General features: G+C 34.4%; 1 protein-coding gene across 18 annotated transcripts in view; it reads left to right on the top strand.

Annotated features, from left to right (window-relative positions):
* DGKB (diacylglycerol kinase beta) overlaps positions 1 to 19,998 on the top strand; it is a 377,456-nt gene that overhangs the window by 110,468 nt on the left and 246,990 nt on the right. For all 18 annotated transcript variants that reach the window (XM_035317633.1, XM_035317628.1, XM_035317627.1 and 15 more), the window contains 6 exons: positions 2,667 to 2,716; positions 4,552 to 4,626; positions 5,257 to 5,376; positions 13,707 to 13,824; positions 16,540 to 16,628; positions 16,709 to 16,825. In XM_035317633.1, coding sequence (XP_035173524.1) covers positions 2,667 to 2,716; positions 4,552 to 4,626; positions 5,257 to 5,376; positions 13,707 to 13,824; positions 16,540 to 16,628; positions 16,709 to 16,825 — 569 coding nt within the window. The remainder of the gene's footprint in view (positions 1 to 2,666; positions 2,717 to 4,551; positions 4,627 to 5,256; positions 5,377 to 13,706; positions 13,825 to 16,539; positions 16,629 to 16,708; positions 16,826 to 19,998) is intronic.

Raw genomic sequence — 19,998 nt, 5'->3', positions numbered from 1 at the left:
AACAGTAGGCTCTGTCTGCTGGAATGAGAAATTCATTACAGGGTTACATAACCATGTTTTTTAAGTATCGTGATGTTCTGTTACCTGTGATTAGCTCACAGTGACAACTTGGTTCTGTGAGATCACTGACACCTTTGACTCAGCAAAAATTGCAAGGAGCTAGTCCTGAACTTGATAATAGCAGTTTGGTATCATATCACTAGAATATTTGAATATATGTACCAGGGTGCACTTAAAACACAAACAAAATACAAGATTCTAGGGCTGAATTCAACTGACAGTATAACTGTTTCATGATAGCAAGCTATGCAAGCTCTATCAGAGATCTAAAGAGCTCTGTGCACACAGGATAACATGAAATGGAGAGCAGTTGCCTCCCCTGGTGCCAGGAACTGGTACAATGAGAAGAGGGAGATAGAACTGAGAGTCTAATGTAGGGGATGTTCCATGGATTTCCCCCCGAAGGAACTGCACAGGCAAAAGACTGTGAATAGTCTGTATGATTTAGGAGCTAGAGTCTGGTCTAATAAATGTATTGTATTTACAGATTAAATATATTCAGGATTGTGTGGATTTACTACATGCTATTAAGAATATGGTTATTACATAAGTTGATTTTCTACTTTGCCATCCAGAGTTGAAACATACCATATATTATAACTACTTAGTGCATAAATTTTGGATTATAGTGCATTTGTATGCAGAATTCCCTATTGATTTTTTTCTGAATATTCCTTATAAATTAATGGTATAATTTCACACTTTATCTTAAATAATTTTATAGTACTAGGCCCTGTGGCTGCAAAGTAAAATATAAATCAGTATGCTAACATTAAGATTAATTCTAATCTCAAATGATGAATTTTTCTGTTGACAAAAAAATGGAAAGCCTCCGAGTCTTAGCTGAGTGTTTGGAAACTAGATGCAGGGCAAGCAGAACACAGAAGTGGTGCTTTCAAATAAAATCTGATACAAACTAGATGACTTTTTAAAATAAAATGCACCAAAATAAAATTGTGTTTAGACTTTGAATGTATATCATTTTTGCATAGGTTTACCAGTATATCAGCAGATATTTGCAGTGTATTCCTAGAGGTTTTCAGTACTATGAATCTCACCTGTTTACACAGTCAACATATCTATTCTTAAACTATGGATAGCTTGAATATATCTCAAACCTCCATAACGGAGCAACATCGGAAGAATTCAAGTTCTTTTTTTAAGGTTATATAGCAGATAGATCAAGGTGCACCTATATTATTAAGTACCTCCATGATCTATGGCTCAACCTTCAAACTTGATCCATAGAAAGATTTGGAAGAGTGTTGCCAGCAGGTCAAGGGAAGTGATCCTACCCCTCTACTGAGCCCTGGTGAGGCCACACCTGGATTATTGCGTCCAGTTCTGAGCTCCCCAGTACAAGAGGGAAATGGAGCTACTGGAGCTGGTCCAGAGGAGAGCTACAAAGATGATTAAAGGACTGGAGCACCTGTCATATGAGAACAGGCTGAGAAAACTGGGCCTGTTTAACCTGGAAAAGAGGGGAAACCTGAGGGGAGACCTCATCAGCCTGTACAAATATAGGGAGGGTGTCAAGAGGATGGAGCCAGTCTCTTCAGTTGTCCACAGTGACAGGACGAGAGGCAATGGCCAAAAACTGAAGCACAGGAAGTTCCGGCTGAATATGGGGGGGCACCTCTTTACTGTGAGGGTGACAGAGCACTGGCACAGGCTGCCCAGAGAGGCCGTGGATTCTCCTCTTCTGGAGATACTCAAAACCCACCTGGATGCCATCCTGCACAATGTACTCTAGGTGATCCTGCTCAGCAACAGGGTTGGACTAGATGTTCTTCAGAGGTCCTTTCCAACCTCAACCATTCTGTGATTCTGTGAGGTGGTGGTATTGTTCACAGTTGAACAGGCCAGATGTTATGTTTTCTGAGACATCTAATAAGATGGTTTGTAAAGTAGATTACTTGGGTTTTGCTATGAGTTGAGGCATTAAAGTGTCCCGAAACCACCAGTTTAAGGTTGTTTCAGCTCTCTTCTTGTTTCTTAGAAAATAGATCTTCTATGGGGAAAAAGAAATGAGCACTTCTGAAGGACTTTTGAAGGGAATGGGGAATTCAGAGCTCTGACAAAGTGTGTCCTGGACAGTAGGGACATAATTTATTATGTCCCTACTCATTTAGCATATGCCAAAAAAGCAATATTCAATAGTCATGACTGCAACCAAGAGAATGGAATAGCATTGTAAATTTAAGCATGTTTATTAACATTTTCTTGACCAATTGTGTGTTTTCTTGTGTTCGGTAACATGAGAGAGAAGGGTCTTTTGGTGGTATTCCCCAGAAATACAGATCATCTCTGGGAGGAACCAGAATCACATTCACAGATTAGATTAGCAGCTGGAGGGATTACATAGACAAGATGCAAATGTACTCTCCTGCTAATATGTCTTATTGGAGGCACTGTGGCAGGGGAGTCACTGAGTGAACCTCGTATAGTACAAAATATTCGGTGGATTTACAATTACTATTTCACTAAGGAAAATGTTAATGCTTGTCTTGTGAAACTCAGTTTGTCTTATTATTATTATTATTAATGAAATAATATTGTTATTATATTTTCTAATCGAGTTTCCTTCTCTTTTTATTTCCTTTTAGTTATGTTTCGATTATACGATACAGATGGAAATGGATACCTGGACAGTTCGGTAATTTTGTTTTTTTATTTTGATGTGTTATAAGACTATGCCAAGACTAATGCCAAAATAGAAGACTACATGAATCCTGAATTAATAGAAGCACTTTAAATTATAGTGAATAGAAAGTTGCCCATTTTGAAACCAACCTTTGAGTTAGTTTTTCCATAAAGCTGCTGTTTCTACACTGTATAATTTTGCAAATGCTGACACTGTTATTGTGTAGTCCTATTGTATATTTTTCTGATTTTTAGTCATATTACTGTAGGGACATGTTAATATGGTACCTAAAACTATATGGGATGGTAAGTATGTATGTTTCATATGTATGTTTCTTGTAGACGTATATTAAAGTAACATTTGCAAAGATTTCATTAAAAAGGAAAAGTGTGTGTCACACAGTGGCTGTAAGTAGAGGGATGCCAGAACTTCCATGTTATTTTGAACTAAAGAATGATAATAAAGCTTAAATATTAAGAAGCAACCCAATCAGAAAAAGTTTTAAAAAATAATTTTATTTATTTATTATTATTATTTTTTTTTTTCTTGCAGAGTATAAAAGTCAACTAATGGAAATAAATATTGTGTTGTATTGGCAGCTTTTATTTATTTTTCATCTCTGTCTCCACAAAGTAAGACAGCAGAGAGGAGACTGGTTTAAAAAAAAAAAAAAAAAAGTGTTTTCCACAAGGGAAAAGGGAATGGGGAAGCTAAGATACCTAGAGGTATAATGTAAACACTGTACTATATTTTTAGGCAATAGAAATTATCAGGCAATACAAAATGTTAATAACTAGTGAATAATAACTACAATATGATAATATACATTTTAGATAAGTATGTTTACAAACCACATTATATATATATGAGTATGGAAAAGTCCTAGTGATACATGAGTGAGGCAATTACAACACTCTAAGGTTAAAGAAAGAAATTCCAAGCCTGAGTTTTGGGTGGTCTGGCTATCTGCCTTGTGTACGATGTTCAGCACTTCTGAAAATCAGGTCATAAATATAATAATATGTATACTGTATATCACCTTGCACTCCTTTTGAGATTAAAAGTGAAAACAATCATGTGTCTACATAGTTTTAATTTAATTTAGCCTGAAGACTGACCTACAGTTGATTCTTATAGTTACATGAGGATGTATTCCAAGGTTGTGTAACATTTCTTGTTTTTTAACAGCTAAGAGAATAGAAAAGAAAATATGACATTTCTTATAGACATCTCTGGTTAAAAACAATCAATTATAAATGTATGTTTATGTCTAGAATAATATTAATGTAGAACTTCTACCTGGTGAATTCTTCAGCTGACTGAATATAGGGGGAAATCTTCAAATTTTAAATCTTAACAGCTCAAAATTTCAAGTTTTGATTAGTTATATTAGTGGAGTTAAAATCAGAGTACTCCAGAAAATAACACTGACAAAAAATTAAGGCCAGTTTATTTAGAACAAATGTTTTTCATCTCCCTTTCTGTCACATCAAATAAGGACTATAGATTATTCCTACCAAGGAAGCATGCCAACTAGGAGACCCCAAACGTCTCTTCTCATGTATTAGAGTTTCTTTTGTAAGGGTAAATACATTTATGTAAATGAAATATATTTCCTATTAAAAATAATTTTAATTAATTTCTTGTTCTGCTCAGTGTGTCTCTGATTTGAAGTTTCACACAGTGCATTGATGAGCAATTAGTGATTAGAAATTATTATTTTTTCTGTATATTTTGGCATTCATAAAATAGTACTGTATGCAATAGGTTTTAATTATGAGCTGTTTGCCATAAAATTTGCCATTATAATATTGCATTAAATAGAACTCTCTTTCTTTCAACTATAGGAGTTGGAAAATATCATTGCTCAAATGATGCATGTTGCAGAGTACCTTGAATGGGATATTACTGAACTGAGTCCAGTAAGCATCCATTTTATCATTATTTATTTATTTATTTATTTATTTTTCTGGTAGTGTTAGAGACAGATTTTATTTATTTTGTGATACTTCATGCCAATATGAGTTCCTAAATATTAGCAAGATAGAAGTATTAATAGTTTGTGCTCCACTGTGACACTGTAAATTAACACTTTTCAAAGTCTTTTTTTTTTTTTTTTTTTTTTTTTTTTTTCTGGTTAAAACTGTTCTGTAAAGTGTTCTTCAGAAAAGTTTGAAGGCTTTTCTTCAGCGCACATAGTAGTTAATATTTGTAACAACTCAATTACCCCTGAAAATTTCTTGACAAGAACTGTCTCTTACTAGCATTATACATAGTAAGTACTTACTCTTACTAGCATTATACATAGTAAGTACACAAGGGGGCACTCTGGTTTGGGAAATGTAGGTGCTAATTAGTAATATTAGGTGCTAGGAAAATATAAATTTGAATATTGCATTTCATTTTCTGACCCGGCGGCACTCATTTTAGTACAGGTACAATGCAAGTAATGGATGAGATCCATTTTGCATATGGATGAGAGACCATAGATCTCTACACAGCTGGTTATATTAGAATATGGAACTTACGGGACTTTTAATTAAACTGTGTAGATTCTTCATGAAATGATGGAAGAAATTGACTATGATCATGATGGCACTGTTTCTCTAGAAGAGTGGATCCAAGGAGGAATGACAACAATCCCACTCTTGGTCCTTCTTGGATTAGAGAATGTAAGTATTAACATAAGAGTGTCAAGTTTCTGCTTACATGTCAGCTGTAGTCCTCAGATTTGTTTCTCTATAACCTGTATAGTGAATGTTTTTTCTTGTCTATTACGATGGCTGAATGATGTGTGAAGAACAGAAGTGTGTCTTCAAAGTCAGAGCTACATTAACACCAAATGAGCTAGCTTTTTTTTTTTTTTTTTTTTTTTTTTTTTTTTTTGTAAAAAGCTCATTAGTTTGTCTTGTTGACAGTGTATTATTAATTACTTGCTACAGCAGTGTCTTTTAAAAATGTTTTACTACCCATGTGTATGTTACAGCTGGCTTGGAGCAGTGTTTAGGCAGCTTGGCATAGTGGTGTGTAGCCTAATCATAGTGAATCATGAAACAGTCTAGGCTGGAAAAAACTTCGTAGATCATCTGGTCCATGGTCCAGCATCCTACTGAAAGCAAGTTCTTCTATCCTGCCTTTTATCCAGGCAGGACTCTTTCAAGCCCAATCCTAAATAATTCCATTGAGATGGATTCTGCCAGTTCTGTAGGCAGCTTCTCCTAGTGTTTAGGTGTTCTCATGGGAATCTCTCTTTTTCTTTTTTCTTTTTTTTTTTTTTTTTTTTCTTTCTTTCATGCCCAGACTGAATTTCTCCTGCAGCAACTCTTGCCTTCAGGCTTTTGTCCTGTCATGAAACATCACTGTGAATACAGTTCTTCCATCTAACTACCTTAACTACCTTATAAATACCTTAATAAACTATACTAAGTAGCAATATCAAAGAGAATACTTAGACCAAAGGATGGAGTATTATGAAAGAAGAGTATATATGTTTACAACTTCACATTAAAGATAAGGCAGATATAATATGATCAATGTTGTATCAGTTCAACACAGCTGTTTTAACTCTGGCATGTTGCCAGTGCCACCTGCTGTCATATATTTGAGCTAATTTCGAGTACATGTATCTTAGCATCTGTTTCAAGTGCTTTTTTGTTATATAACTTTTTTTTTTTTTTTTCTGAAGCGTTTTCCAGATGCTGAGGTGAAATAATAAATAATATTTACCTTTCCCCACCTAACTGCTATGTCCTGAACTAAATCTGGACTGCTGTAGTCACTCTATGTTATCTTAATCTCACAAGGAACGGTCAGACTTTCCAAATAGAAATATGTAACACATATGTAACATGCATTTAGAAGGAGATTTAAAATTCTTGCAAAGTATCAATAATCAAAACTTTATCTCTTATAAATCAAATTACCACTTCCATACCTGAATTGAGGATAATTTACAGTACATTTGGATCACTGTAAGTACTAATTTCCTAATTTTTTATATGCAGGGCTGAGTGGAAATATATGTATATATGTATTACTTCTCTCTCTCTCTCTATATATATATATATATTAGTTCCCTATCATCAAACAACAAATCTTTGTTAGATTGTATTTCATTACTGCTACAGATTTACCTTAACCAAAAGGCAGCATACTCTGTCAAGAAATCAGTAAAGGAGATAACTGATGGTCATTTTCAAAACATATTTATCTTTTTGACAAGTGTTGTAGTTATTTTGGGGACATTTTGCAGTATCTTAAACAGCACCAGGGAACGGTACTGTTTAATATCTTTATCAATGACATAGACAGTGGGATCAAGTGCACGCTCAGCAAGTTTTCAGATGACACCAAGCTGAGTGGTGCAGCTGATACAACAGAAGGAAGGGATGCCATCCAAAGCGACCTGGACAAGCTTGAGAAGTGGGCCAATGTGAACCTAATGAGGTTCCACAAGTCAAAGTCCAAGGTGTTGCACCTGGGTTGTGGCAATCCCAGACGGGAGTACAGACTTGGAGAATAAGTCATGGAGAGCAGCCCCGCAGAGAAGTATCCCAGGATTCTGGTGGATGAAAACCTTGACAAGAACCAGCAGTGTGCTGGTATATGCAGTATACGCAGAAGACCAACTGCATCCTGGAATGCATCAACAGAGGGATGGCTAGTAGATCAAAGGAGGGGATTGTGCCCCTCTACTCTGCCCTTGTGAGGCCTCAATTGGAGTGCTGTGTCCAAGTCTGGGGACCCCAGCACAAGAAGGATGTGGATCTGTTAGAATGGGTCCAGAGGAGAACCACAAAGATGATCAGAGGGCTGGAGGGTCTTTCCTATGAAGACAGGCTTAGACAGCTGGAGTTGTTCAGCCTGAAGAAGAGAAGGCGCTGGGGAGACCTGATTGCAGCCTTTCAGTACTTAAAGGGGGCTTATAAAAAAGATGGAAAGTGACTTTGTTACACTGACAAACGGGGGTAGAACAAGAGGGAATTGTTTTAAATTAAAAGAGGAGAGATTTAGTTAGGAAAAATTCTTCACTCAGATGTAGTGAGGCACTAGAACAGGTTGCCCAGTGAAGGTGTGGATTCCTGGAGTTGTTCAAGACCAGGCTGGATGAGGCCCAGGTCAACCTGATCTAGTGGGTGGAATTCCTACCCATGGCACAGGAGTTGGAACAAGATCTTTAAGGTCACTTCCAACCCATGCCATTCTAAGAATATTACTAAACTGTTTTTTAAAGTGATGTGTCCTTGTTAATTACTCCTTCTGATTGATAACTACACTTTTCAGAAGTTTCACGTTGCACACTAGTGAATGTTAGGTCTTTTGTTCTACTCCTCCTCAGCGGAAACCTGTAAAGATTCTGACCTTTTGATTTCATTCTGCATTAATCTAAGCACATAAAAACTGTCAGTGAAGTTTAAGAGATACCCCATTGGCTATCCTAGCCTTTTTCAAAATAATTCATAATTTTGTCACAAAAAGTCATTTAATGACAATTTGTTCATAAGGTGTTTTTTTAGCCACAAATTGTTTTCTGCTCTTTGCCAGAAGAGCACACTTACACAATATTATTCCACTCTATCCTGATAAAAGCACCTAATTTGTGTTAGAAAGTTAGAAACTGACACGCCATATATTTTGGTCTCATCTCTTGAGATGGATCATTATTGTCACCTCTGTCAGAGATAGTACAGAACGTAGCTATGAACTTTAATTTTGCAAGTGTTTAAAAATACTTAATTTTAGGAGTGGAAACTATTTTATTATCTCTTCATTGACCACTAGATGTCACAGCTGCACTGTAGCTGGTACTGTACAGTTGCTGAAAAGCTGCCCTAAATTGAGAGAGAAATTGAACAGTATTGCTTCATAATGTTCGCAAATTGTCATCAATAATCTGAAACCAGGCTACTATGCCCTTCTTTTAAGTCACTGGTTGTAACTTTCAAACTATTTTATCTCCTCTCTTGAAGCAATTATACTCTGAAAACTTATAAATTTAAGTATCAAAGTAAATCTCAATGAGACAAACATTTCTGTAGAAGTGTGACAATGCTTCAATTAAGTCTGATGGAAATGCTCTTACAGTTTTATTTTGGATCCTCAAGCAGCAAATATTATGCTATTATACTCAGAATTTTAAAAGTTTTTTTTTTTTTTTTTTAAAAAAAAGATTTTTTAATATTTTTCCCGGTTATTTATTTATTTATTTATTTATTTATTTTGCTTAAATTTGGAACAGAATATTTGAATGTGAATCCACACATGGGAAATAATTCTTATACTATTTATTATATTACCTTTGGCTTACTTTTTGAGATCTGAGTATGAAATCAAACTGGAGACTTTAAAACATTTGCAAGAAGTTTGGAGGGGAGTCTGTTGCATCATGAGGCCTCTCAGGCTGAACTCTGAAATTACTGTTTAATACCTAGGCAGTTTAGTAGACTTATATTTCTTTCATTCAGAGAGAGAGGAATAAGGGTGATCTGGCTTCCTTTCCCCTTCGTTTTATTTTATTTTATTTTATTTTATTTTATTTATTTTATTTTTATTTTATTTTTTGTGATATTGGTAATTCCTACCTGAAGTCTAGCAGCTTGATTTTCTAAAAAGCTGAAGTGCAGATGAGCCATATGCTGTTTCTATATGTACAGAGGGCAAAACCAAGGCCTTGCTAGAAGCTATAGCTTATTCTCTTTTTGCCAGATCTGCAGTAGATCCATCCTATATGAGAGCTATTTTATCAGTATCATTTCACATCATTGCCAGCAGAGGGGGTAACGCTAATGCTTGGTGAAACCATACCAAGAGCTGCAAAGTACAATTCTTTTAACAATGCCATCTACTTTTATGCTGTGCTCACTCCCACTTCTTTGCAGAAGGTTTGCAAGTGCCATTCCTTACTATAGCTTTGCCTTTACTTTTGCCTGTAGACTTGTAAAAGCCCATGAGAAAACAGGAGTAACCCTAACCTGATCTGGGTGTAAAGAGTAAGATATATGGCATTTCATAAAGAGAGAGAAATTTGCTGTTACTTAAAATATAATTACCGCAGCATTTCTGTCTCTGCAGATGACAGGTGACTACTAATTTAGGGATAGAGAAACATGGTGGTATGGCTAATTATGAAGCTTATTCCAACAAATGAATTTCCCCTCCTGTGCTTCCTTTTCTGTTCATTGCTGTCATTTCCTGATGTGCATATTAATACCTAAGCATTTCTGGGTGATGAGGATAATATGCCGGTCAGATGAAGACGGGAAGTATTTTTTTTTTTTTTTGTCTGTTCTTCAATTTTTTCAACACCCATCTCACCCACCTTCAAGCATGTGCATGCACCCTGCTCACTCTCCTCACCCCCCCAATTTCTTGGAAGTGAGGAGCCCTCCCAATGGTCATGCCTCTTGAACCTGGTTAATCCTTTTTCTGTTGAAACGGACTTAAAAACCCCTATGTCCAAACCCAAACAAACAAAACAAAATCTGACATGAATTCTTTGCTGATGGTCCAGCAAAGAAATATGAACTTAATCACCTTTATATTAAAATGAGGTGCTCTGTGGTTTAATAGACACTTCTCTCCTTCCCAGTAATCAAACAATGCCCAAAGATCAGTCACAGAAACATCTACAGGTCGTGGACATATTTTTAAAAGACATTAAAGCAAAATAACAATAGGCCACAAAAGAATGACTCTCTAAAATCCTTCATCCTTGGTTGCTTGTTACTGACACTCCTCACAGAAACAACTGAGCGTGCTGATATTTCAGGCGCTATGGCTATTGTTGTATGAGGAGATACTTGCTAGGACAAAAACTTGCATTTTTATCTCTTTATTTATTTATTCATTTTAAGTTTCAAAATATGTGTTTTTGTGCTTTAAACCTCTTTGTTTTTTTTTTATTTACAAATATTTAAGAAGCTGTAGTAGGTTAACATTATACCAGACTAGAGATGTGTAGCTAAATTCTGTGACTGTATGAAAGTTTCTACTAATTCTATGCTGGCTCTGTCTTGGTTGATTTGCTTTTTAAGGTCAGGTCCTTCTGGCAATGAAATCCATGAAGGGTCAGAAGCATAAGTTAATAGAACCGTTGTTAACGAAATAAATGTTACTCTTGTCATTATGTGCTAAAGTCTGTGTGTGGCATATGGAGGCTTCATTTTCAGTGATGTATAATGAAGTGAGGAAGAGATTTTTACTGTACCTGCCCTGCTTTGAGATTTTCTTAATGACTATTTGTTTTTAAACTCTTTCTCAGGATATGGAAGCAAAATGACTGAATGCCAGTAAATGCACCAGTATGTCAGAATTGTGGATTTTATTCATACTTAAAGACTTGCATTGAGGGAGCTTTGTTTCATATTGTCATCTTTTTGTTTTTCTTTTTTTCTTTTTTTTTTTTTTTTTCCTTGGCAATGCTTTAAAAAGTTATGTGCATGCATAATCATATGCAGCACTTTATTGCTGATTTTTGGCAGTGCACAAGAGCAAAAATTTAATTTGCTATTTTCCAAAAGTGCATTGTGTTTATGTAATGGATTTGCATCAGTTGCAGTCTGTAACACAGTTAAGTGTTTTAATTGGCAGAACACCCACATCAAGACTTGTTTGTTTTTCTGATAAGGAAAATGCCAGCTAAGTTAGTCCATATGTTCTGTTCAAATAAGAAGCGACATATTCACATGTAATAGCCATTCTTCAAAAATAAAATTAAAATGAAAAAGTAACACGAAACTAATGGGGAAGAGGGGCATGTTTATGAATAATCATGAATTTTTGTTATTTTTTTGAAATAGCAAATATTTTTGCTAAGGAAATCTTGTTGTCATGCATTTCAAGTGCCTGTGGTTTATGATTGTACAGATAGTATCTGTTGATGTCCTGAGTAATATATGTTAAAATGTAAGTGTTGTAAGTGTATGTTGTTTACTGTTTTTCCCACAGCAGGATTTACATGGTCTTTATTGTCTAGTGAACAATTGTTTACTTTCAGAAGACTTCAGACTTACCCCATGTATTGTAGCTTAGCAATACTTCAAAAATAAGTTGAGTGGTGTAGTAAGATGGAAAAAAAAAATAGAAATTGCAGGGCTCCATTTAATGAAATACATCCTTTTCAGCTGCTAATCATGGAGGAGCTTGAAAGGCTTCTAAGGCTCCATGGCCACAGAATCTAAGGGGAAATAGGAAAACTTCCACACTCTTCTAGCCTGAAAATCCCACATAAGGTATCTGCTTGGCTCCTCTCTTTTTGCAGAAAGGGGACCCTCATATTGCCCTGCTGTCAGAGATGGCATTTGAACTCCTGCTGGTAATATCAGGGGAACTCCACTTAAGCTCTGATCTCAACAAATGAAAAAATATTCCAGCTGATTTTTCAGTTCCTTTTGTTGTAGGTAATTTGTAGGAATTATTCAAAGCTTTGTTCTGTCTAGGACCTGGCTTTCAACCAAATATTCCTAATTTCTTGGAGTACTGATTTTTAAACAAGAAAATGTTCCTTTTTATTTTTATTTTTTTCATAAGGATGAAGAAGTCTTAATCATCTTTGACTTGTCATTAACAACTAATTTCTAGAGTAGAGCAAAACTAACTTTTAAGGACAAAACTCATGCAATATATGCTATCAAACAACAATATATATATATATATATATATATATATATATAAATATATGTCCACTTACATTGATCATCCTTATCAGTGAAAACCATCACATTATTGAAGATCTAGTCAGCAATATTGTATATACATTCTTGTAGCTTAATACAAGAAATCACAGGCTGGATGAGAACCATCTGTTGGTGGTTAAATCAATTCCATTCAATATGTGCCAATTTATGTTTGTAATGAAATGACCAAAAAGATCACATCATTCAGTAATACACAACATATCAAACTACTGTAACCTGTTTCCAGGTGATAGATGTCATTAATTACTTCTGTCCCACTGGATATTACATTCATTTTTTTTATTTTTATTTTTTTTTTAAAAGTACATAGATGTCAAGTGCAATGTAATTAGCTTAGTCCCATTGTTTAATTCAAAACCTTTTCTGAAAGAAAAACTCTGACAACCACACTTGTCTAGAAATCTAGAATTTACAGAATTAATTGTGAAAAAATTGCAACTTTAAAATTGCACATTATTTTAATAACCATATAAAAACAGTGAGGTCCCAGGATGGTTCCATTAAGAAAGAACGGGAGAATTGTACAAGTGAAAGCATACTTTCATAAACATTTCATAACATTTGTTTTGGTTGTAAGCGTGATTTACTGGGCCACTGAATTGCAAGTGTCAGTCTGTTGATTGGTCTGTCCATGCAAGAAATAACTATAGTGCTAAAGTTAGCTGGAAAAATTTAAGAGTAATTGTAGAGGAATTAAAGTATTAGAGAAGAAGTCCAGGATGTATTCCCACCCTTAAATACTTGATTTTTGTTTTACTAGTGGCAGTAGATTAATATAAATTAGAGCTGGCAATAGATACTATTGTGGTTAGGTTCGGTATTATTGTGATGTCCCACTTCACATATAATTATGCATGTTACTCACTCTGAGGGTCTGTAAGAATATCTGTGAAAGTTTTTTAAAAATCTATTTTTAAACTTTTTATTGTTGGTTTGGAGGAGTTTTACTTTCTAACCTGCTGCACATTTATTTCTAGAATTAGTCTAGAGCTAATTTTAGTTGTTTTTAAAACTAATTATAGTTTAAGATCAGCCTAGATTTAGTGTTAACTTAGCATTGCAGTGTTGACAACAACCTGCTGTTTTCTTCTGAAACACACGGGCATCCATGAGCTTCTGAAAAAAAAAAATTATTATATCATTGCCTCTGTATTTAGAATTATTCCAGTGTGATCTGATGCAGAGTCTTAAATGAAGTAACAGCTTGTCTTTTATGTTCTTCAGTGAAACTCCAATTTTTACTGGCACTTATCTATTTCATTGTTTATTTTATTAAGTGAAATCTGTTTCTTTTATGTCTTGTGCAGAATGTGAAAGATGATGGGCAGCATGTATGGAGGCTGAAACACTTTAACAAGCCTGCCTACTGTAATCTTTGTTTGAACATGCTAATCGGAGTAGGGAAGCAAGGTCTCTGCTGTTCTTGTGAGTATAAGTATTTCAATGTCCATTTATATCTCTTCCTAGAAATGTTGTAGTCTCTGCATAACAAAGTAGTAGCTTCCCAGTACAAACCCACTGCCAGCACAATGGTGATTTCCCCTTAGTTCACTATGCTTGAGTGGTCAAGATTCCGTTCTTAATTTTTTAGGACACGGGTCTTTCAAAACTGCTCTTTTCTCTGTTATAATTGCTATCAGTATTCAGACATTCCACGTTCAGACGTTATTGTCTGCTTGTATTCTTTTTTATTTTCTCTTATCAAACATCATTCTTAAGATACAACCTTTGTTGTTGTTGTTGTACCTCTTTTGTATTAGTGAGTAATTATTCAGATTCTTTAAAAGGTATACTTGGCCTACTAATAGGTACATACTTTAATAATTAGATACTTACTTAGTATCTAATTCCAGTGTTTATTTATTTGAATGTTGCACATAATTCTTGTTCTGTTATTTGTAAAAGTTAATATCCCAGTTTCCCACAACCTGGTGTCAAAACTCCATAACACTTGTACAGTTTTGTATGTTTACTTGATTTGTGATTATCAGTCTTGCCATTATTTCACATAATAATTGGCTATAGATTTTAGTGAAAAAAAAATCACAGAAAAAATATTGCATCAAATGTGACCTTCTTTAAATTATTAGATGCATTTACTACAATTCAATTCCTTAAGTTATATCTCTGTATTTCATGATAACCTGTGTTTGACCAGTTTATAACTGGTATGTTGATAACCTAAATCTTGCCAAAAGATATAACTGCTTGAATGTTTCAAGAGATGGATGATCCATAACTCATAAATTTCTTTTTGTGATGTGTTCCAATGATTAATCATCTTTTTTTTTTTTTTTTTTTTTAAAACAAAGACCTGTCTTCTGATTTGAATATGTCTGGTAGATGGTTCCAATGATTGGTGATTGGTTCGTGTTATGCCCTTCTCCATTAGATTAATGAGATCTTTAGTACCCAATGTATTCTGTTCATGATGGTATCAAGTCACCTTTCATTGTTCTTTTTGATAGATTAATCAGTTTCTTAGTGTAACTTACTTTCTCATTTTTTTTTGGCATGAAATATAGCCTATCATAGCCAATCAGGACCTTTCTGACTGTACGGTTCTATTGATTTAATTTGATATTAGTCTGAACGAATGAGGGTTTTGGAGTCAGCCATTTCTCTCCCCTCTGTGGGACACAGAACTCCATTCAAATATAAGTCCTTTATGTATTAGTTTTCACATCATGTAATTTCATTCACAATGCTATGGAATGAGAGAGATACTTTTCTCAAAAGCAGTTAAAACAAATAGAATGTATACAACTTCAGATTAAGAAATGCTAACGACATTAAATGGAATATATATTAGATGTTGAATTGACTGTTAGATCTTAAAATAATATTAAAGAATGTATCATTTCATGTCAAACTGATGTAAATTTTATCCTTGTGAGAAAACAGTAAACTTAGATGACTGAAAGTTCTATTCAACAAATAATGTAAATCTTTTTTATAATTTATTTGTTATGGTGCTTGGCATTTACTTAGTGGGAAGACTGGTCCCAGAACAGCTGAAGAACTTCCACATACTCCTTTCAGTTACTTCATGCAGGAAGGGACATGATTATACTTACAAAACTATTACTCTATTTCTTTATCTCGCTAAGCTTCTCCTCAAATATATTTACAAGGCACTGCTATAGATTTCATTATTTGCATTTTAGATTGTGTGGGAGGAAAAAAAAAAAAAAAAAAAAGAAACTGCAGGAGGCCTCCCCATCCCTCCATGGTCCAATCAACAATGTTACTCCCTGCAGTTTGTCTGATTAATGGCTGCGCCTCCCACTGGGTTTGTGTAATAGGTGCAAGCAAGGTGTTTAGAAGTACTTTGTGCTTAATTGCTGTCGAGGTCAAAAGCGTGAGACATATACCATGCAGGGAGAAATTCATTCTCAGTTTTTAATAGTTGACTCTATTGAATGCAGATATTAGCTGTAGCATTATTTCCTCATCTAGGCACAGTTGTATAGCTGAACTCAGAGATCTATGCATTGTACCTTGACATTTGTATGTTTTCCAAATGCAGGTAGGGTGATCTTTACAAACAAGATCAACAGCAATAGTTAGCTAAAGTGGGTTTGTGGGGAGGTAGGAAAGAAATCTTCTCTGGAGGTGGTATTTGGGAAAGGAAGAGTTAAATTGGGGTGATTAGATGAAATGCATGAAAACAATTGCTATCTGAAAATGGACTAATCAACCATTTAAGATTTATAAATCAATACAAGGAACAACATAAACTCATTGGCTTTTATTTTTGTGCTTGCCAGCTGCTCTCATGCCTATAGTTTGTAAAATATAGATTTCTTTCTACTGGCAAATGACACCAAGCCATTTGGCAGTCATCAATTTGTCTTTAATATTTTTGTCGTTTGGCAATTATTGTGGAAAAAATGTAGTGAGCTCTGATTTAATTAAGCATTTCCTGTTATGTAATGATAGTGCATTCTTGGATTTTTCACTTGCATAATATTTCCTGTTCTAACTGGCCTTTTGTATTCCATGGAAAAAGCAGTCTAGTTGGAGTTTTCATTGACTGATTGGATTGATTATATAGAGATAACATGCTAGTAACAGTTCATAAAAGCATAGTCAGAAACACCATTGCTTCAGCATCTGCTAATGTGTTTCTTTTTTCAGTTTGCAAGTATACAGTCCATGAACGCTGTGTCTCAAGAGCTCCCGCGTCTTGCATCAAAACATATGTGAAGTCCAAAAAGAACACTGATGTAAGTTTGCAGTAATACTATCTTTACCATGTACCTGTTAATTTAGTAACCCTATGTATATCCACACATTTCTTTTGTAGGTAATGCACCATTTCTGGGTAGAAGGAAATTGTCCAACAAAATGTGATAAGTGTCATAAAACCATAAAGTGTTACCAAGGCTTGACTGGACTTCACTGTGTTTGGTGTCAGATCACAGTGAGTACTCTATAATAATACCTTTAACACAGGCTTGAGAGATGAAAATCTGCATGTTTTTCACAACCACAGAATTCAAAAAGTCTCACTTGGTAGTGAGACATCAGAAATGGATGGTGTGTATTTAAGAAATTATATATGCAGAATATTCATAGGGGGACTTAATTGTTGCAACCAGATAAGTGTATAATATGCTTCAAAGCAATATAGAAGTGTCTTGATGTACAAATATACATTCTAAAAATGAGAAATCCTGATACATATTGTGGAGTCTTATAAGAGTTTTCATTACTGGTGAAAGTCAAAGTCATGGTGAATTTAGGGTGAAACCCTAATGGGTGGTGTACTGACAGGCAAATGAAATTGAGGGCATCTGGTAGGATATAGCGATTTCAAGTGTCTGTGAATAATAGCAGAGACATCTTGATAGTATACTAATCTGTGCACCAAGCCTAATATATACAACTTCTGGGCACACCTTATTCAGCACGAACCAGTAACTGGAACTAATGACATTCAAGGAACACTGCCCTTATAAGTGAGATCTTCATGCTAGAGAGAACAATGTTAGTATTTCTGTTTCTAGTCTGGCCAGGGTTTAAATGTACATGGGGAGGGATTCAGCTGTCTTATATTTTTTTGGGTGCCCGGGGGCCGCCCGCCCCCCCCCCCTTTTTTTTTTTTTTCTGATATCATTATTGTTATTGTTATGGTACAGCAGTTTTTTGTTCAGTGTTTTAAATAATAATCAGAGAGTGAGGCATTAGTGAATGTTTGTTTTCAACAAGTTTGGATGGTTTGTGACATATTTTCTTAACACAAGAATACAAAATATAAAACAGCATCAAAGAAAATGGATCCAGAATACTTTCAGTTATAAGCTGTTATGATTACTTAAAAACCAATATTTTAGAAGAAAGCAAATATGTAGTCCAGATTGCTGTCAAAATTTGGATAATTTATTTAGAGAATGAAAGACACAATCCAAAATTTTGAAACGTAGATAATTAAATTTAGGCAGTGGTTATCTCTGTTTAGGTAGATAAATTAAAGTGTTCTGCTCTAGATATAGATGTGTTTAGATCTTCATAATATATCTTAATAAGAAATACTTATTGCATACGGCTTGAAGTCAAAGGAAATTATAAAGTTATGTGCTATGAAAAATTATTGTCCCTCAGTTTATATATCTAAATATGAATCTGGACCAGACTTGTAAAGATTTTGCTTCCTAAAGATGTGTATAAACATTTAGAGGACTTTCATAAGCAGTAAGAAACACTGAGGAAATACTGAGGCATGATTTTTCATTGATGTCTCTAGGAAGAAAGAGGCTAACTTATTTTGAGAATATCTTCAGTGTCTATCTGCATGTTTAAATACTTAAATATCAATCAAATTTCTGGTTAAAAATGAGCCTGTGTTTTTTGACATTCAGAACGGAAAGTATTGTCGTTGAGGCTACCTTGACATTTGTATTTTGTATTTTGAAGATTTGTAATCTGTATTTTCAAGATTTTCATTTCCAAAGTAATGTTATATTTTCAAAATATTTTTTTATATAATTTTAATGACTCTGGTGTAAATTAGACACAAGTGAAAAATTAGTATTTTTAAAGTTTGAAACATACTGCAAATTAGATTTTATTTTCAATCTCCTATTCACTTTTCTTGCAATTCTATATAAGAACTTTTTTTTTTTTTTATCACATCTTTCATACATCTTCACCTCCTTGTACAGCAGTACAGCAGCACATTCAGGGTTTGTTGCTGATGTATTTTCATAATGCAAGAAGATGTTAGTTATTACATAACTAATTCTGAGTCTCTTTCATGCATTTTAAGTATTCTCCTTTTAAAAAGTAATAGGGTCACTTTTAATGTCAAATCACTGATTCAAATCCCCAAATTTAGAGGTATTTGGCACTATACTTGTTATACTGAGTTTGCAGACAGGCCAGTGATTCCCTCTTCCCTATACTATATATTTTTCTCCACTGTCATGGTCTCGTAAATGTGTTTTTTTTTCCTCAATCTTTCTCTCCAGCAAATATGTTGCACTTTATAGGCATCTGGTTGTGAGGGAGGTAATATTCTAAGGGAGTAGATTTATGGTAAGGGAATTTTGGGGAAATTAATTTCAAATCTCCTAAAACATTCTTTTGAGAAGGGATGCATATTATTTTATATCATTGTGTCAAAGTTATTTTGATTAAAGCTACATATCTTCTACCAATTCTGTTGTCAAAGATCAGCAGAGACTAATAAGAAGATTAAGCTATTTTTTCGTAGTTAAGTTTGCATGCCTCGGAGTAGCAGAACTGCTAATTACCACTGAATGTGTGAAGATACTTTTATTTGATGTAACATGGCCTGGTGTGCATTAATTATGGTACAAGTAGCCTTACCACTGAGGCAGAGAATTAGCATGACAAATGATCTAGATTACAGGGCTACCAAAATACCCTCACAATAAGGCTTTAATACTAAGAGTAAATCGAAACTCGTTAGACTTTTATTTTCTGTTGCTAAGTAACTGCCTGAAAAGGTACCTTTGCAGTATAAGTGAATATGGACAAGGCTAATGTTAGGTGCCATTTAGTTCAAAATTCAAAAATGTTATGTCAACATTAACTGTACCAGATAGCTTTACCAGTAAAATGTTCTTTATAAAGTTTATACATCAGCAAGTGGTATCATTTTATTGAAATTTTTGTAGAGTCCAACTGGCATAATTAAATCATCTAAGGGAAAAATGAATCAGTCATTGGAAAAAATGTGATCTACAGATGCAGCTATTGAACTACAGATTGTATAACAGCTATTGAACCTGTTGAACTATTGCTGTGTGCTACCTATTAAACTAGTTAGATTATTTGATAAATAGGATTTTTACTTCAAAATTGATGGTATTTATTACCCTTATTATTTTTATTTGTTGCAAATATACGTCTTCTCAAAAGATAAAATACTCATGCTTAAGATAAATACATGTGTTATCTGAAGGACTTAATGCACAGTTCGTTTGATCAATGCAGAAATAATAAACTTTCATGAAGTTTTACAATAAAAAGTTGTATTTTACTGTGGCTATCTCTAATACTATTGTGAAGTATACCAATAAATGTGAACGTTTTGCATGATCTAGCCTGATCTAGCCTGATCTAGCACAA

The sequence above is a fragment of the Oxyura jamaicensis genome, chromosome 2, assembly GCF_011077185.1.
Source record: "Oxyura jamaicensis isolate SHBP4307 breed ruddy duck chromosome 2, BPBGC_Ojam_1.0, whole genome shotgun sequence".
In the NCBI taxonomy this organism is placed as follows: domain Eukaryota; kingdom Metazoa; phylum Chordata; class Aves; order Anseriformes; family Anatidae; genus Oxyura; species Oxyura jamaicensis.
This window is presented reverse-complemented; position numbering and strand designations above follow the sequence as displayed.